Source organism: Phoca vitulina, unplaced genomic scaffold, assembly GCF_004348235.1.
Source record: "Phoca vitulina isolate PV1807 unplaced genomic scaffold, GSC_HSeal_1.0 scaffold4, whole genome shotgun sequence".
Classification (NCBI taxonomy): Eukaryota; Metazoa; Chordata; class Mammalia; order Carnivora; family Phocidae; genus Phoca; species Phoca vitulina.
The window spans coordinates 39648407-39667887 of record NW_022589707.1 but is presented as its reverse complement, the minus strand read 5'-3'; the positions used below and the strand labels follow the sequence as shown (position 1 = coordinate 39667887).

Below are 19481 nucleotides of genomic sequence, written 5' to 3'. Positions count from 1 at the left end.
GTACCTTTCCAATGGTGAGATCTGGCAGATACCACTTGGACCAAGTGATCAAGTTTAGTATTGCCAATAATGAGACAAACAGGTATCATGTGCTTCGTGATGTGATACCATAGAAGTACACAACATCATCTATGTAATGTTCCTGCCAAAATGTTTTCATTGAATGTAAGCAATGAGGAAAGAATCAGACAAATTCAGAAAATGGGATATTCTACAGGGCACCTGGCCTAGACTCTTTAAAATCATCATCATGAATGACAACTACAACAAAAAAGGCAGGGGACGGGGTTTCCTGGGTGGCTCAGTTGGTTAAGCGTCTGCCTTCAGCTCAGGTCATGATCCAAGGGTCCTGGGATCGAGCCGCGTGTCGGGCTCCCTGCTCAGTGGGGAGTTTGCTCTCCCTCTCCCTCCACCCCACACCCTGCTCGGGCTCTCTCTCTCTCAAATAAATAAATAAAATTTTTAAAAAAACGGCAGGGGGCTGAGACCTAACAATCCACTGTGATATACAAAACTTTAGGGAGCCCTGGATTTATAATAAAAAATGTTATGGAAAACATTTTGGGAATAAATAGAAAATTTTGAATATGGGCTGAATTAATATTAATATATGTTTGTGTGTGTGTGTGTTTACAGACTGAATGCATGAATCACAATGTCATGACATATTTCAGTCCTGATGATATTGGAAGCACACAAGAAAACATGACTTCAACTTACCTCCCCAGTGGCATAAAAGTCATTTTCTTTATATTCAGGAAACAACAGGAAAAACTGAACTAATGCACTGCAAAAAGAACAATAATAAAAAATATCACATGGCATCAGAAGAGTTTAATGTTATGCTACCAAATCTAACCCTTTGACAACAGGTTTCACATTTTTTTTTTTAAGATTTTATTTATTTATTTGACAGAGAGAGGTACAGCGAGAGAGGGAACACAAGCAGGGGGAGTGGGAGAGGCAGACGCAGGTTTCCTGCCGAGCAGGGAGCCCGATGTGGGGCTCGATCCCAGGACCCCGGGATCATGACCTGAGCCGAAGGCAGACGCTTAACGACTGAGCCACCCAGGCACCCCTAGGTTTCACATTTGAAGTAAGATGCTATTAGGCTGTGAGCTCTGGTACGCATTATATTCAAAGCGTCATGTATGTGGCATTCCACATTGTAGATGGTTAGGAAATAATTGTGGGCTTACTTTACCCATAAAGGTGAGTCAACACCCTGGGCAGGTTTCCAAATCTCTGCATTACCAACCTGGACCATCTAGCTGTTGAGGGGACCCTTGAGCAAAGTGATAATGGGCTTTCATCTATTATTATAGCAATTCTTGGAGGAGGTTCCACAAACCTTATGACCCCATTAACCCGGGTTTGTGGTGAAGTAATGAGAACCTTATTGGCTTACCATCCTCTTCCTATGGGGGAACCCTGAACATTTCTAATGGGGTTCCCCAAATTTCAGCATTGTAATAACCCAAGAACAACAACAACAAAAAACAACCCTGTAAAATGGCCACAGTCTACAAGAAAACCACCAAATGGCCAGATTTGGAAGTAACTGTCCAGTGGCATCTAGGCTCAAAAAAAATCACACTTACTATAGAACGCCAATAGCCACCTCAATGAGTTATACTGAAATAGATTTAAACGGACTCAAATTATTTCATAACAAGCAAGAAAAGGGTAGATTACTGAATGATTCTCTACTTGACCAAAATCTTTCAAAAAGGAAACAAAACTTGTGAAACTCAGAAGCTCTAAGAGTGTGCTGACCCAGATTGCATTGTCTGAGAAGCTAGGCAGCGCTTTTGTTCCAGCTTCCTGCTGAGGGACTAAAAGCCATGAACTATCCAGCGAAGATGAAAGGCAAGGAGACCCTGCAAAACCAGGAGGAGGAGAAAGTTCAAGGGTTACAGGGAGGCAAAACTGGGTCATTACAATCCCCAAGATCCTGGCTGTACTTAATTTTCAAAGGCTCCATAAAAATCCACCATTAAAGACCACTGTAGAGCTGTGGTGTATTTCTGTATTTATTATTTATAGTAACTAAAGTCTTTGTAGCAACGGAATCTGGGAAGCTGCACTATATAGCTTCCATGTTTGTGCTGGCAATAAGCTGGCTTTAGCGTGGAGATAAAAATAGAAGTTTATTTTCCACCCTTCCCTCGCCACCCTTCAGGCTAAAAACTACTTCTCTGTCTCTCTTCCTGCTCGTTGGAATGGCAATAGACAATTTAATATAGTAAATCTCACTTAAGCCTTATGCTTTAGCTTAAAGCTTACTTCCTTGGAGAATCTGTTAAAGTTGTCAGGGTTGCCAGCCTTACCAAATAAAATACAAGACATCCAATTAAACTTGAATTTCAGATAAACAACAAATAATGTTTTCATGTAACTATGACCCAAATATTGCATGGGACATACTTAGAGTAAAAACATTATTCATTATTTATCTGAAATTAACATTTAACTGGGCGTTCTGTATTTCATTGGGCAGTCTTAGTTCAGGGAGCTAACCTCTCAGGTTGCTTCTAGCTCGAAAATGCCAGGATTTTCTAGCTCACGTTTCCAAGGCAAGGCTCCCACCTTGAGGAAGTTATAGTTTTAATTTCACAAGAAGATCAGAACAAACATTCGGCTAATCATAGCAAGCCCTTGGTAGACCTTTCTTAAATGGGAGTGAAGAATGAAAAAAGTAAATTTAGTAAGTTGGATTTACATATGCCATTTGCTTGTTTAACTGTGTTTTACTCCACTGTGTGTAATTCGTATTCCATGGTGAGGGTTTGCTTAAAAATATAATCTAGAATCAAGCCTACATGAAAGTTTCAAATTTTGGAAGCAGAATTGCTAAAATCTACAATACATAATGTACGTGTGTGTGCATGAGTGTGTGTGTGTGCGTGCACGCCACGCATTTATTCAGGCACAAGAGATAGATGTCCCAGGAAGCAAGCCTCTGCCAGATGATTCTATTGGGCAACCTTGCTAGCACTGCGCCAAGGGCCTTGTCTAGTAAGTTGAATTTAGTCAAAGGCCACCTGGTGGCAGAAAGTTACATTAAAGGACAACAGGAAGAAACCGAGCTTGCAAGGGACAATGACTAGGAAGAAAGTCTTCCTCAGATAAATTTTGTAAAAAGGGAAGTTGGTGGGTTCGGGGCACAGAAGGTAGATGGAAATGATAATGCACTAGAGAGCCTGGTGGAGTCAGAGTCATAATAAATATGAGACGTTCAAAAGAATTGAGGTTAAGATAATCTAAACAAAAGTTCCATACCAACAAAAGCTAAACAAGGGGCAGCTCTAGTCACTAACAGTTCAACTGAAATAAGCGCAGTGACAAGAAGCTTGTCGTTTTATTCTGTGGCGGCCTATAGGCAGCCATCCTCCCATTCATCCCACACCTAGGACGGCTGGGCCCCGATCGGCTCTGCCCGGGCCAATCACGCAGTGTTCTCATTTAATATATGAAATCTGTGTCATAGTCATTGTTACGAGCTTTGTTTAGCAATTGATATTACTTCCTATACAAACCAACAGATGGAACGGAACGATACTATCATTTCCATCTGCTGCTAAGAAGCTAACTTCAGGCACGCCACTCGATGGTAAGCACCAGAATGAGGATCCTGGGGCTGGCTGACTACTCTGTCACCTGCACCAGGAAAAGTGCCTGGCACAGAGCAGGCAATTGATGAACAGTGACAGAAGGAGAATGGCACCAGACAGTATACTCCAAATCAGTTAATAAATTCATTATTCTTTAGTACAATTAGTTTTTTCAACCTAAACCAGAGGGGCATTGTGGCTTAATAGCATGTTCCAAATACCAAAAATTCGAATATTTAAACATGTTGTTAGTAAAAAAAAAAAAAAAGCTTTACTTCCAAACACAAAGAAAAGCAGCCTGAGTGTGAATGTCAAATGCCTCTTTAGTAGGAGTCTACTCCTTACAGCCATGGACTATTAATAGTCAAAAGGAATGGGATTTTCAGAAAAAAAAAAAAAAAAGAAAGATGTTTTTCAAAGGGAGAAAAAGAAGGTCCACTCTTTAAACCTGTAGTAACCCGTTTATAGGTTTCAAAGACACCTTCTTATTCCAAACACCCATCTGGAGAGCTGGAAAGAAGAATGTAGTCACAGAGGGAAACAAATAGTGTAAACTATAAAGGAAACAGCTGAAATCAGTTTTCTGCACTACCCTTGATTAGCTATTTTCTAGTTCTAAGAGCCTGAAGCAAAAAGAACTGAAACAGCTATAAACAATGGATGCTTTGAAATAGGTTCTCTTTACATGTCATGCAAAAGGAGATGTACCACATGTCAGCAGTAAATAACCACACGGAGGGTCAACGGGAAGTTGGGACCATCTTTGGGAGAGGGGAAGGAGAGACAGAAAAGGAATGGCAGGGTTGCATGCTCTGGCTTAGTGGGGATTGATGCATTTCTTGGAACCTCCGCCCTCTGGGTGTTTGCTAGTTAAACAACTGAGCTTGTTTAGATTTAAACCAAAAGAGGGTCGGAGGGGGTGGGGAGGAATGGGGGGGAAGTAGGTTTCCTATCTGTAAAATGAGAGCACACAGTCACTGCTCATGGTGCTTGAGAAAACTTGTTAAGGATAGCCACCACAACTCTGTCTCTATAAGGTAACAGGAAGTGCCTGAGCTAGGGGCAGAGGAGGGGGAACCCCTGTAGAAATCTGGCTAATCTGCTCCCAGGACCCACTGTACCTGGTAACAAAAGTGTTGGGTCCTAGCCCTCCCCCCGGAAACTGAATGGAAGTGTTAAAATAAGGGGACATAGGACAAATGAAAGTGTAGAAAACAGCCACCATATTGTTTTCTGGGTCAGGAAGGAAGAGAGAGAGAAATATCTGGAAGAAAGGCCAAGTTCCTCTTTCCTCTGTCCCCCAGCCATCTGCCTTGGGGAGAAAGAAAAACAAAACGGAAAACTTTTGTCAGAGATCAAAAAACTCTGACTTCTATCAAATTTACTTTCACTTTAGGGATTGGTTGGGTTTGCTCACCATGCCGAATGAGTGTTTGGTGCAACTGGGGAATAGGGGCGCTGGTTAACTCTTTCTAGCCACTAGGATTTTTTTAGTAAATGATTATAATGCATAAAGTAGGTGCCCTAGTGATCGGAAAGAATTCAGGACTTGATCTCTAGTAATAATTTACAGACTGGAAAAATGTGACCAAATAAGAACAGTCACTTACTTCAAAAAAAAAAAGTACTAAAAATGGCTGTAACAAATGTAAGAAAAAGAAGAAATTATATGTACACTGTTTGACCAGGCTTACAACTTTACATTTTCCTTCCATTTTTTTCTTCTTTTTAGCACAAGAATAATTTTGTAAGATGAAGGAAAAAAGTAAGAGACTAGCTAGCAAGCTGAGCTTTCAGCTTGGGAGTCATGAAGGAGAAGCAAGCGAGGGGAAAACTGCATTTGAAGGCCTGAGAGAGAAAGAAAAGAAACAAGCAAGCATCTAGGAAGATGCTGTTTCCAGGCAAATGCAAAGTTAAAATGCAATGTTGAAAAGCAAGCAGAAATCCTCTCAGGCATCTGGCTGAAAGGTTTGAAAATAATCTCTGGTTGAATAATTCTGCTCTGTTTCTATTGTTTCTTAAAGGCTATTTTTACAAAATTATAATCATGCCTTAGGATTCCAGCTTTTCTTGTCATTTTCTCTGCTGGCCATTTTCACAATTATCAGTGATAAGGTAACGAAGTGGAAAATAGACCGTGTGTACATGTGCATGCGTGTGGATGTGAACTCCTCATGTGGAAGTATTCTTAAAATGTCTTTAAGAATTAGACCACGAGGACCAATCAGTAATACTTACACTATTGGATGAATGTCCCTATTGAAATAGAAAAATGTTTGGTCTGAAGAAGGCCAAGAGGGAGGCAGGACCTTTTACCTGTATAAATTCTGTGCCACATCATCCTCATTGACTGCATATCCCTGGGGGTCGTCAGTAAAACTGAAGCCTGTGCCCACCTGAAGGTGAAATAAATAAGCAGGTGTAAACAGAGAAGCACAAGCCTCGGAGCCCTCTGGAAGATACCACACTGGAAGGAAATCAACCTTATTCCAAAGGCCAAGCCTCTGATCTTGGATTTTTGCCTCTACCCCATGTGCATTTAGTCAACCTCACAGGAGGATGCTGCATTTCACCTTTTTCCTCTCCTCTCCTCCAAGCCCAAATAAAATATCAGCACTGGGCGCCTGGGTGGCTCAGTCAGTTGAGCGTCCAACTCTTTGTTTCTGCTCAGGTTGTGATCTCTGTTGTGAGATCAAGCCCCGTTGTCAGGCTCTGTGCTCAGTGCAGAGTCTGCTTGGGATGCTCTCTCTCCCTCTTCCCCTCCACCCCCGCCTCTTGCTCTCTCTAAAAAAGAAAAAAAAAAAAATTAGCATAAAGGTCAGTGGCTGAGCTGTCCTGATTCCACTGTGGTTGATTTGATTTGATGTTGATTTAAGGGGGAGGAATTCACCTTTCCTGGCCCCCAACATAGTATCAAAAGACCCAAAGTTGTCTCCTTTCTGAAACCTGGAGAGTGCATTGCTCTGTCCTGACAAGAAGGAACTCTCTAGGCTGGAGATAAAAGATGGTGTATGTGTGTGTTTTGATTTTTCATTTGCGAGAAATATGGCCACTAAGCCCCCTCATATTCAGTAAGTAGGTTTTAAAATAAAGATTAGTTTTAAACTAATATTTCCTTATACCTAGAAGTTCCTAGACAACTAAGCTGTAAAAATAAGAAGCTATCACTGATTTTGCATCAATAATTTGTATAAGGGGTGCACCTCAACCACAACTAAGTATTTTGATTTTGTTTTTGTTTTCCCCAAACACACAAGGGAACAGGACATTTCATTCAACTTAGGCAATATAAATATGCAGTCATAGACTAGGAAAGAGGATGGTTGACAAAACTTGGTATGAAAGGGGGGGGAAATGGGTATGTTGTTCTCCTTTTACTCCCTATTTATCTGTTTTCTCTTTGAACCATCTGGGAAGTGAAAGAAATCAGAGAAATTAGCTAGGAGGTAAAGATACTCCTGCAGCAGAAGCTGACCCTAAAGTTAGTCTCCTACTTTGCTGTTTACTGGACTCAATTTCAGAAGAACTTCCCAAGGAGAATTCTACTTTTTATTCCAAGATGAGGCTCACTGTGATAAATGAGGGAGACCAGTTTTGACTTTTTAAACCTAGAACTCTGTTAGAAAAATTAGGAATTCTAATACTATATAATAATCCATGATATGGGGAAGCCATATAATCAGTGGAAAGAAACTAATCCCTTATCCTGGATGGTATAATGCACTGAACAGGACATTTCATAAGATTTAAAATGAGAGAAGGAGAGAAGGTAGCAAGCAAAATTCCGAAACTCAGATTTAAGGATACATGTTAGAAAAACTAAATCCCAAATGCTTTTTAATAGATTAAATTCTATTTTAAAAAGCAAAAAAAAAAACCCCTAAATTTCTGTTTCCTGCCCCCCATCTCTTAAATATATTTTATAAAAAGAAAAAAGACAAGAGAGGCCCACATTGACATTTCATAAGGTCATCAGATACTCACTGGATTATCAATGTAAAGCATGGAAAGTGTGGTGGTCCAAGCAAAGTCTCTGGGACGCACTAGCAAAACAGAGAAGAGGTTTGAGACTGGGTCTTTAACAAAACATCCCACCTAGGGCCCAGCTTTGTTCAGGAGCCCAACAAGCCCACCTGTCCCCATCCTATCAATGAACTCCCGGTGTCCCTCTGACATTGCCTCATACTCTTGCAGTGGGGAACAGACACCAATACCTTTTTCTTCTCCTCTCCTCTCCTTTACTTTTCCTGGACCCCGAGGGTTTCTACATCCTTTTCTAGGATGAATTTTGGAAACAAGACCCCATGCAACTGGAAAAACTCATCAACTACCTATAGGGTAAACCCATCTGTCTGATCCAATCAACCCTTCTTAATGTCTGATCCTTATGAATCTTCTTCCTCCTAGCCAATGCCAAGGAGAACAACTCCAGCAGAAATGGCAGACATGCTTTTTTACCTAAGTCACGAATGGTTCACCCTCCAAATTCTGGCCCAGGGAAAGTAAACGATCTCCCCCACCCCCCGAAAATGAGATGGAGGTAAACCGGGGTGACAGCCAGATGTGACTCCTCTGCTCCTTCCTCTGCCCCCGCCCCCACCCACAGCATCTTGCCTCCAGGATATCTGATCATTTATGTTAACTGAACCATACAGTGTTCAGTTTGTGTGAATAATTAGGGATATAATTCCATCCCTTAGTCTCATGCAAAAGAGCTCGCCCAAAGAGTAATAGATACCAACTGTTTTCATAAGCCCAGATTGCTTGAGTCAGCAGCAGACTGCAAGAAAATAGCTTAGAACCTTTCACCCAAATTTCAAGGGAGAAAGAAGCCCAGCCAGGACACTCACCCTGGTGCCTCCTCCTTCTTGGACAGACATCACCAGAGAGCGACGGTTTTATCATCTAAAACTATTATGTTATTCCTTGTGGTTCCACGTACACTTTAAATTTTTTCTGGAGCAGATATAAGGTTCAGGTGAAAACCTCTCCATAGGAAAATAAGAGTCCAAGCAATACTTACGGGTCATGTTACTTGTGACAAAATAAGGTCCGTGTTCCACAAAGAGTCCAAACATGGATGAACCTCCGGGCCCTCCCTGCAGCCAGAGGGCCACTGGAGCAACCGTGGGGTCTACCTAAGGGGGACAAAGAAGCCAGGGACCACACAGAGTACTAAGCAAAAGAATACACTCGAGCAAACTTATCCAGATCCCACGTCGTTCACTGCCTTGACTACATCTCCCAAAGCCTTCCCAGACCCCAGTGACTGCTCTCCATTACAAATGAAGTGCTGGTAATCTCTTGCCTTGAATTAGTATATGCCCCATAATGCCAGTATCTATCTTGCTCGGTTCAGTCTTATCGAGCCAATAGCCAGGAAGCCCACTGAATATAGAAGGTCTGCCTCTATATGCCCCTAGAAACCCAGTATATTGCCTAGGGCACGGTTATATTTTAGTGGTTTCAACTTGCATTTGACCAACATACTCCCACAGAGGCACAACCAAGAGTCCCTCCTCCTCAGTGACAGTTGGCCCGCTTCACTGGGAGCCCAAACGGCCTTTCCGATTTGATTCACCAAGAGGGTGTTCACAAGGACAGCAACCACTTCCTTCAACACGCGGGAACTGAGAAGAAGCGCACAGGCCCGGAGTGGTTCAGCCAATACAAACAACAGCAACAAAAACCCCAAGCAAGGTCCAACTTGATTAAGGAGGCAGAGAAGAGGAAGTAAGAAAAGGTCATTGGCAGGGCTGGGGTGACGAAAATGAGCTTCTGGCAGCAAGGTCAATACCATCAACCTCCATGAGAGAGGGGTCTTTACTTCTTTCTTCTTTCTTTACATATCTATTGAGCACCTCCTGGGGGTCAGGCACTGTGCTGGAAGTAGCTACATAGCAGGGCAGTGAGTTAAAAAAAAAACAAAAACAAAAACCACTTCCAGCTTACATTTTCATGGGAAATACAGACCATAAGTAAGTAAAGAAAAAACCCGATGATTAAAGCATATGGAAAGGAAATAAAGGTGATGTTAAGAGAGTGGGTGAGGGGGCGCCTGGGTGGCTCAGTCAGTTAAGTGTCTGCCTTCGGCTCAGGTCATGATCTCAGGATCCTGGGATCAAGCCCTGCGTCAGGCTCCTTGCTCAGCAGGGAGTATGCTTCTCCCTCTCCCTCTGCCCTGCCGCTCGCCCTCTGCTCGTGCTCTCTCTCTCTGACAAATAAATAAAATCTTAAACAAACAAACAAAAAAAGAGTGGGTGAGGGCAGAAAAGAATAATGCTTCCTTTAAACACAAGTGATCATGGAAGCACTCAGTGAGATCCTGAGCTGAATGAGACCTGAGTTCTAGAACCATCCAGCCATGAGAGGAGCCAGGGAACACCACAGACAGAGGGAAATGGGAGGGGAAAATCCCCCCAACACAAAAGAGCTGGATGTGAGTGTGGTAAATGACAGGCCACCTGGCCCTAAGGGAATCCTCCAGAGCTATCTGGAAGGAGCTCAAAGTGGCTTCAGGGAGGCTCACAGTTGGATGTGACAGTGAGCGCTCTCTGGGTGTCGTGGCTCATTTGATGTTCAGTCAACCGGGCTCTGCAAGCAAAGATCTCATTGCTTTAGCTCAGAATGAAATCCTGCAACCCCTTGCTTAGCCCAGTCACACAGACACCAGCCAGTGCTTCATTCGACGGTCTGAATGGCCTGCTGTGTCCCTATGGGTGATGTGGGAAGGCTGTGGGCAGAGGCAGACTGACTCACGGGGAGGTGATCTGGGACACCACCACCAAGAACTTGGAAGAAGAGCTGAGCACAGGGTTCTAGCCGGGAGGACAGATGGGCAGAAGTCACCAGAAGTCTGACATAGTCCTTTAGCAGCTTCAGAAAGGGGACAACAGGGCCTTGAAGAAAGAGGGGTGGTGGTAAGAACAGCTGTAAGCTAGACAAGAGCCTCTCTAGGAGGGGGCTAGCATCAAGGAATTAAATGAGATAAAATTTGTAAAGCCCTTGGAACAATGCCTAACGTCTGATAAAGGCACAAGAAGTGTAAACAATTATTACAATTAAAGAAACAGGTAGAAAAGGTAGGAGGCCAGAGTCAGACTGGAAACTCAGATCAGCAGGGCTCTAACTCAGCCTGGTATAATGGATAAGTGTGTGAGCTCTTGCCCCAAACTGGATTCAAATCTGGGCTTTACTATCCACTAGCTGTATGGCTTTAAGCAAGTTGCCTAAGTTCTCTGAACCTTAGTTTCCTCATCTGTAAAATCAATAATAGTATCAATAATAGTATTATGAAAAAAATAATAATAGTACCTATGCCGTGTGGTTGATGGGAGGACTCAAATTAATCTTCAAAGTTTAGTGAGTAGCATAGAGTACGTGTTCTGCACACATTAGCTATTGCTGTAATAAAGAAACATTCAGAATTTATAGTTTTAATGTAAATGATCTATAAATGAGAGAATAGGAAAAGTGGGTCCTTGCTCCTTTGGCTGATATCTTCCCTGGTCAGTTTTTCACTAGTTAACCCCTTGCCACAAGGGTTGCAAAGGTCCATAAAAAATTCAAGAGACTTGTCTTGTAAGTTGAAGCAGGAAATACTAAAGTCAAAGGCAGCCTTCTAAGGCTGCTGTGGGGATGTAGGGTGAGCCCTGGATCGGTAGCCACACAGATTCTGGTCCTACTTGGCCACAAAACAGCTGTGTGATCCTGGCCCTCCAATCCTTCCAGCCCAGTTTCCTTATCCATCAAATGGCAACAAGGCCCACCTCACAGACATGAGAAAAAGTATCATGAAATGATATTGCAGACTCTGCTGGGCCGATTAAATAGAACCAGCTCTGCCCTAACCTGCCTGGCCCCAACTGTGGGTGCCCTGTTTGAATCAGTGATTTTTAGCTCCCCTCAGACCTTCCAGCTCGCTCTTCAATACCACTCACCAGGACCACTTCCCACTTGTGAGCGTATTAGAGGTGGAGAAGCAATGGATCTCAATGGGAGCAGTTCCAGCCTCCCCGGCGATGTGAGAGGTACTGTGCGTCCACTCATTCCAGTGGACGCCCAGCCCCCACTTCCTTCCTAATGTGCACAGGAGCTTCTAGAAGCCATGGTGTGCTACATGTGAGCCAATGATTCTCAACCTTGGCCACCCATTAAAATAGCTTTTTAAACAATTGCTGCCTAGGCCCAAATCCCAGCGATTCCAATTCAACTGGCCTGGGGTGAGGTAGGCATGGATGTTTTCAAAAGTCCCCAGGTGGTTCTGATGTGGAGGCAGGGCTGAGAAATTTGTGAGGGCGAAGGAAGTTTGTCCTCTTGGGTGCCTGGGCCCTCTGGTCTCTGCCCTATCCTCCTCTAGCTTTTCATGTCCCTTCCTGTGACCTGGCACAATGATGGGACCTCTGGGCTCTCAGAAAAATAGCCTGACCCTGAGAGGCCACACTACAAAGTGAAGTCAAACAGATCGGTGCCAAACATCTTTATTATGCAACTTTGAAGTATAGGACACTGCATTCTTGGAATGCTTCAATAATAAGAGATCAGCATACACACCTCCAACCTCAGCTGACCTTGCTCCTCAAATGTACTTTCCTGAAGGAGGTGAATGAGCTCAACAACCCTTAAGGAAGCCCATTTTTTCAAGAAAACGCCATGCACACATCTTCCTACTTTGATACGCCAACTAACCTATGAACTAACACTCTCCTTATTGGGAATAAAATGCAAAAGTCAGATGCTGGAAAACAAAGGTTTACATATTCAGTGTTAAAATCCCAAGAGTTAGTTACACCACAGCACGCAGACTTTTGTAATATGATATGACATCCTGATGTCATACATATAATAATAATTACATCAATAATAATGGCATAAAGCTATTATGTGATAATTTGCAGGGTGATCTATTTAGCTCTCAATTGTGAGAATGCAGCCCTCTCTCACTCTCCACCCCAACTTAGGAAAGAATAAAAGTAAATGAAGACATTCTGAACAAAACCACATTGCAAAACTTAAGCTCAAATAAAGTAAGAAACAATTGCTCTAATTCATTTACAGATTTACAAAGGCCAGGGCTTTTAAAGTATTTATTATTTTGAAGTTATAATTCAAGAGTGTATGGAACAAGGGAAAAAGGGCATTTATTTTTGTCAAAAGTTTTAGAAATTTTCCTTAACATTTATTGTTATAAAGAAAACACTTATTCTTAACTAATAGTTTTTTAAAGAAGGTATTAAAAAAAATCCCCCTTACCCCACCATCATGGTCCCTAGAAATGATCATGGAGATGGTTTAATCTTCCAAATTTTTCTCTAACCCCCCAACACATACATATATGAATATTTTGTAGATGTCATATAAGCCATGTGTGTAAATACCTTTTTTTTTCTGAAAATAGGACGAGGCTATATGTAATATTCTATATTTGCTATGGTCACTTAATATATTACAAAAATCTTTCCGTAACAGTACATATGATGATTTAACTAAACACTATGGCATTCTGAATTTACCACAATGTATTAATGCAATTAACATGCAACACTGACAGGCACTGTTCTAAGCCTGGGGATGCAGACCAGCTTTCACTCATGGACAGGTAGGATACTTAATGGTTAAGAGCATGGATTTTGGCACCAGACTGCCAAAGTTTGAATTCCAACTACCTTATTTTACAGCTGTGTGCCCTTGAGCAAGTTGCTTAACTTCTCTGTGTCTCAGTGTCCTCTGCTTAAGAATAATAATGCCTATCTTATATAGCTGTGGTACAGATTCAAAGAGTTAATACATGCACAGCACTTAGAATAGTGCCTGGCACATCTATTTAAATGTTAGCTCTGATTATTTCTCTGGTGAGGTGGGAAGATAGGTAATAAATAAGTAATTAAATAAGTGGGTGATGTAAGAGAGCAATGGAAAGCCATTAGATTGAATAGTTAAGGCGTCTGGTGAGGGGCTAACATTTGAGCTAGGACCTGAAAGATGAGGAATCCCCTACTGATAAGCATTTATACATTTAATTAAAAAGAAAATGAAAATCTCTGTTAATGACCTATAGGTCCGAGTAGTGTAGTAGGAACTGGGGACGAAGAAGGGACAAAGAAATCTTAAATATAAGAGAAAGGACATGAGGAGTCATAGATATTTAAGTGAGAAGTCTCTCTACCAACAGGAGGGTGTGCATGCAGGTGCCACAAACCTGCACCTTTTGTTGGCGAGCAAGAAACCAGGGCTTGCCTCAGAAGCCCTTGAAATTCTTCTGGTGACCCCTGGTGGCCAATTCGTGAACTTGGCCACTCCTTCCTCAGGGTTTGTTCCAGAATAAAAAGCCCAAAAGGAAGCAGATTATTCACTTAGTTTTTCAGAATGCCTACAGACGGAAGGTTCACAATGTCTCACATTAGAGCATTCCAATATTTATTCATAACGATGGTGAACAAAGCTACCCTCTGTCTTAATGGATTGTCATATTCCAAGTAAGTGAAACTCACTCATTTGGTTTGACATTCTGTACATAAAAGGATTCTTAGAAACACCCAGTTTCTTCTTTTCTCCTTGCTTCTAAGTGATCACAGAGGAAGCTATGTGAACAGTAATGAAACCAAACCTTCCTGCCCTACCGTTCCCCACGTGGACATGCCCTCCATGGATGGTGTCCTCTCATGCCAAGTCCTCCTTTTCACCCTGCTCCTCATCAAATCATACCCACCTTTCTCGTTCTGTCCTCCCAAGCCCTCTGTATTTCCTGGTAGAGATAACCTTCTACTCAGGCTTTACATGTATCACTGAAGCAGTGAGTTCATATATTGGCGGATGGGAGTGGCACTAAAGACTTGCCAATTTTGGTACTCTGCAGTAACTTGATTGCATTTTATACAAAGGACATATTGGAATGACCCTAGGGAATCTTAGGTATCTCAGCAAGTATTAGGGCAACATTGTCTGCCAATGCCCAGGGCCAGGTACATATTCTAGCCACCCCCTCCCTCCCACTCACCCCATCAGGAACACCATACTTTGTAAGAGAAAACAGCAACTAAACCACTAACAGACCCAAATCAATGGTACCGCTTAAGATGAGAAGTGCAATTAGTAAATTAATTAAAGCTCCCTTCACACTTCTATATGCAGAGGCTGATCATTTGCTTGGCTTAAGTAATGTGTTCTGTCCTAATTGAAGTCATTAGTACCCCAAGTAAATGTCTTGAAATTCCCCCAAGTAGGTTTGAATGGACTCCCATTTTGCCACACAGATCCCAGTTCAGCTGATACTTCAGCTGCTACACTATGGTTTAATCAAGGCAGGGTTTTGTTATTTAAAGCAATTGGTTTTGTGACTAGAATTGTTAACTAGCTAACTAGTAACATTTTAGTTCTACACACACACTCCCAATACATATAAACAACTTGCTTAAGACATTACGTGTTTTTCGGAGGAGTTTTACTTACAGTGGTTGGTGTTGACTTCTTGCTAAACTTCCTTTACTGTGATTGTTGCCACTGCACCATCACACGGAAAACTACAAACATTTTTTTCTGTTTTGAGGTCTCCTTACATCACTATCAAGCTTGCACTGACTCTCCTTGACTTCGAGTCATCTCAATTAAACTGAGCCAACTTACACTCCACCAGAATCTTCTCTACCTTTCTCCTTCCTAACCTTTATACTTGGCTCTCATTCCTTCATGAGGTAGTTACGGCTTCTCTGTTGGTGCCTCCCGCCAGAAAGGTGGAATTTAGAATGAAGCGGGGTGGGGGGTGGGTATTAGAGAAAGGCCTGACTTTCCCATTCTTGATGCAAACAAAGAAATGGCTGAAGAAGTTAGTCACTTTCCTCTCCATGTGAAATGAGGCACATAAAGGTTTCTGCAGTTCGAATATTTCTATGGATGGAATGATCTATAATTTATCATTTTTAGCTACTTTCTTGTTTCATTTCAGCTAACTTCTATTCTTCCAGATCTCTGATGCCATAAGTACAATAATAGCAAAGAGAAGATAAACAGTAAAAGTCTGGGGACAAATGTCTAGGACCTCCAAATCTTTGCTGTATGACTAATGGATCTACAGCCTTCTGTGGTAGGACATATTTTAAGAGATCTGTTCAGTCCACAACCCCTTCTCTAAGGACTCTGCATTTACCAACAGAAGAGACCCATTAGCCATGTTTATATCACAAGAAACTGCACTCTCAGCTTTAGCTGATTGGACCAAGAAAGAACACCTGACCCAAAGTGGGCCAGTCATATCTGCCCCTAGCAGAAGCGCTATTTGATCTCTGTTGATTGCAAAGTTCGAGGACAGGTAAAGGTAGAAACTGTAAGGTAGCCATCTTCTGCCAGATACCTGGAGAAACAAAGCATGCTGATCTCTGCCAAGAGAGAAGAATGAAGCAGAGATGAGTGATCCTGTGGTCTTGGACAGAATAAGGCTGAGACTGAAGACTGGCTGCCCTGGATGCTGATGCCTTTCCAGTTGACCCCCCTTTCTGCCCTTGGTGTCTCTGGGCAGGAAAGAAGGATTTATTTATTTATTTATTTTAAAATTTTATTTATTTGACAGAGAGAGACACATCAAGAGAGGGAACACAAGCAGGGGGAGTGGGAGAGGGAGAAGCAGGCTCTCCGCTGAACAGGGAGCCCGATGCGGGGCTCGATCCCAGGACCCTGGGATCATGACCTGAGCCGAAGGCAGACGCTTAACGACTGAGCCATCCAGGCGCCCCAGGAAAGAAGGATTTAGAATGGGTTATCTAGAGGTGCCTGGGTGGCTCAGTTGGTTAAGCGTTTGACTCTTGATTTCAGCTCAGGTCATGATCTCAGGGTCATGAGATCAAGCCCCACGTTGGGCTCCACGCTGGGTGTGGAGCATGCTTGAGATTCTCTCTCCCTCTCCTCTGCCCCCACCCCCCACCACACACACGCTCTCTCTCTCTAAAAAACAAAAATAAAAATAAATAAAAACTAATACTAAAAATAAATAAAGAATGGGTTGGCTATATTAGTTAGGGTCCAATCAAAAGACAGAAACCACATAGTTAATTTTAATTTTTAAATTTTCCCATTTTTAAATTACTGTTATTTTTTTATACGAAAACATTAACCTTTAATTCTGTTACAAGTTCCAGTGTGTGCTCTGGTCCCCATCCACCATGGGTATCACATCCACTCACTACTGGGCCAAAGTGGGGATGTAATGCTAGAGTGGTCTGCCCCCCCACGAACCACATCCTCAATGTTGGCCAAATACGAGCATATCGGATAGGCTTCCTGTGTCCACCACGGAACAGGGAAATTTTAAAGAGATATTCATTATAACAAGGGATAGCCATAAATATGTAAGGGAAACCCTAAAGAATACCCCGTGCTGAGGGAAAGTGCCCACAGGTGGACAAACATACTGTGGGGATGGGGCTCTTCCCAAGGCTTATACCCCAAGGTATAAGGCTTACATCCCAAGGCTGTGGTCTAGACCTCGCTGGAGAAGGGCTGATTGTACCCACTGGGTGGCTGAGAAGTTCACTGGGTTGCCTGGCTCACTACTGGCCAACAATCCATGGACAAGTCGGAAAGGCCTCCAGGGAAAAGCGGTCTGTGGCTGGCGGGAGAGTCTACTTGTTTGAGGGTGGCACACAGCCTGGGGTGCACAGTGCCCACACTGGGAGGGCTGTGGGAAACTAGCCTTGGGTGCAGGGGGTCAAGGCAGGTGGGAGGGCTGCAGAGGGGTGGCTCAGGGAACCGGCTCACTGGAAAGTACGGCATGTCCTGGGATGGATGGTGCCCATGCTGAGGGAGCTGCAGCCAGGTGGTCACTGGGACAGAGCCAGGACTGTAAGCTTGCTGAGGGTCTTCGTGGTCTGGGAGCCCAGCAAGAACAGGGCACTACTGGATGTCCCCCACACACGCACTGCTGACAGACTGGACAAGGGAACAGGAAGAGAAGCCCATGTCCTCCTGCAATGTCCCTCCAGCACCCTCTACTGACAAAGCTTAATATCATGCTTGCTACACAGGAAAAACGTCTACAGCTCTGCTACCTTGGAGCAAATAAAAGGATAGAATTGGAGCTAGTTCTAGTGGTCATAAGATATCACAGTCACAGCCCAAAAGTACGTGAGAAGAGGCTATAGTAGTTATCTAATGCTGTATAACATGTATCCAAAACTTAGTGGCTTAAGACAACAGTAATCAATTATTCTCCCGTGCTTTCTGTGGGTCAGGAATTCGGGGATGTCTGGCTGGACAGTTCTGGCTCAGGGTGTCTCAGGAAATTACAGTTACGATATCAGCCGGGACTACAGTCCTCTGACTTGGGCTGGATGAACATCATCCAACGTTGGTGCTGACTGGTGGGTGAGGACTCACTTTCTCTCCACCTATGTTTACCCACATGGTTGCTTTAGTGTCCTCCCAATGGCATCTGGCTTCCCTCAGGGGTGAGTGATCCAAGAGACCAAGGCAGAAGTGGCACTGCCCTTGACAGTGGCCTTGGAAGTCACCCACCATCACTTCTTCTCTAGTGCATTGCTCACAAAGGCCAGCCTTGATTCAATACGGCAGGGGACTACAAAGGAGCACGGCTATTAAGAAACAAAGGTCACTCCTGGAGTCTGGCTACCTCACCCTATCCCAGCCTTGCTGACTCCTCAATATGATATTGATCTTCCTCAGTCACCAGATACTCAGATTCCAGGAATCCCAGCCACTCCCCTTGGCCCAAGGAGCAAGATGGGGCCCTTAGTAGAGGGGCACAGGCCTAAGTCTAAATGTCTCTGGTTTGGATTCCATAATATTTGAGGCAAACAATCCAACAAATCATCTCTATTCCCATATCCCTAAGACAAAGTCAAATACGGGATATCTTTTTCCAGTGGGAAGAATTCTAATTGCAAAAAATAATAATCTGTGTGCCTTTTTACCTTCTTAAATATGGAAAACCCCAGTTTCACTTTGTAATTTCTTTCCCCAGTAGCAATTAATCCATACTCTTCGCTGGCTTTCAGCGACTTCCGATTTGGAATTGCCTCCTGTTTTCTGTCTTCTTTAATCTCCCACATTGCGACTGGTTTAGTTCTGCACAGTATTTGTATTAATAACAGGAAAACTAATAATGATAAACATGATGATAATGAAATAATAGCAATAGAAACTCTACTTACTACGTGTCCGGCACCCGTCTAAGGCTTTCCCGCATTCTCTCATTTGTCTCAAAACTGCTCTCAAGTAGGTATCCTGATCCTCACCTTTGGCACACACAAGCCAAGGTTTTATGCAAGCTAGACTAACTCAAGAACTATCATGTTAATGACTGTAGTCTAGCACCTTCCATGGCCAGTTTTCTCAGGATCAACATACAATGATCAGGAGCAAAGATTTCTCCATCATTTAGTTTTAAATTCAAGTTCTGCCAATTTCTAGTTGGGCAATTTGGGGCTAATTATTTAATCTCTGTAATCCTCTTCATCTATTAAACAAGGATAATAATTCCTTCTTCATGTGGTTATTGTAAGGATTAAATAAGAAAATGCACAGTGCTTAGCACGTAGTCAATGTTCAATTAACAATACTCATTAAAATTGTGACATTTTTATTGGCTTCATTATACTTTTTCTCCCATGAAATAAAACGCCTATTATTTCTCTTGCACATTGCATCCCCACTGCACACCAATTTCCAGCTCTAGAATCCATTATGCACTGCTTTGTATACAATAACAGGGGAGTCTCACAGAAATAACAGGAAGACAAAACTAATTTGAGAAAGAGCATCCCCCAAAATACTCAGAGGGTATTACAAGTGTGCATCCTTCCTGGATCTCTCTTATTTTCTCTACCTTCAATTTTTGTAAAGGGCCATTTCTCTCCTGAT

General features: G+C 42.8%; 1 protein-coding gene across 3 annotated transcripts in view; it reads right to left on the bottom strand.

Moving 5' to 3' along the window:
- The window catches only part of CPVL (carboxypeptidase vitellogenic like), a 127431-nt gene that overhangs the window by 76544 nt on the left and 31406 nt on the right, over positions 1–19481 (bottom strand). For all 3 annotated transcript variants that reach the window (XM_032401870.1, XM_032401871.1, XM_032401873.1), the window contains 4 exons: positions 8638–8752; positions 7599–7657; positions 5931–6010; positions 721–787 (listed from right to left, as the gene is read on the bottom strand). In XM_032401870.1, coding sequence (XP_032257761.1) covers positions 721–787; positions 5931–6010; positions 7599–7657; positions 8638–8752 — 321 coding nt within the window. The remainder of the gene's footprint in view (positions 1–720; positions 788–5930; positions 6011–7598; positions 7658–8637; positions 8753–19481) is intronic.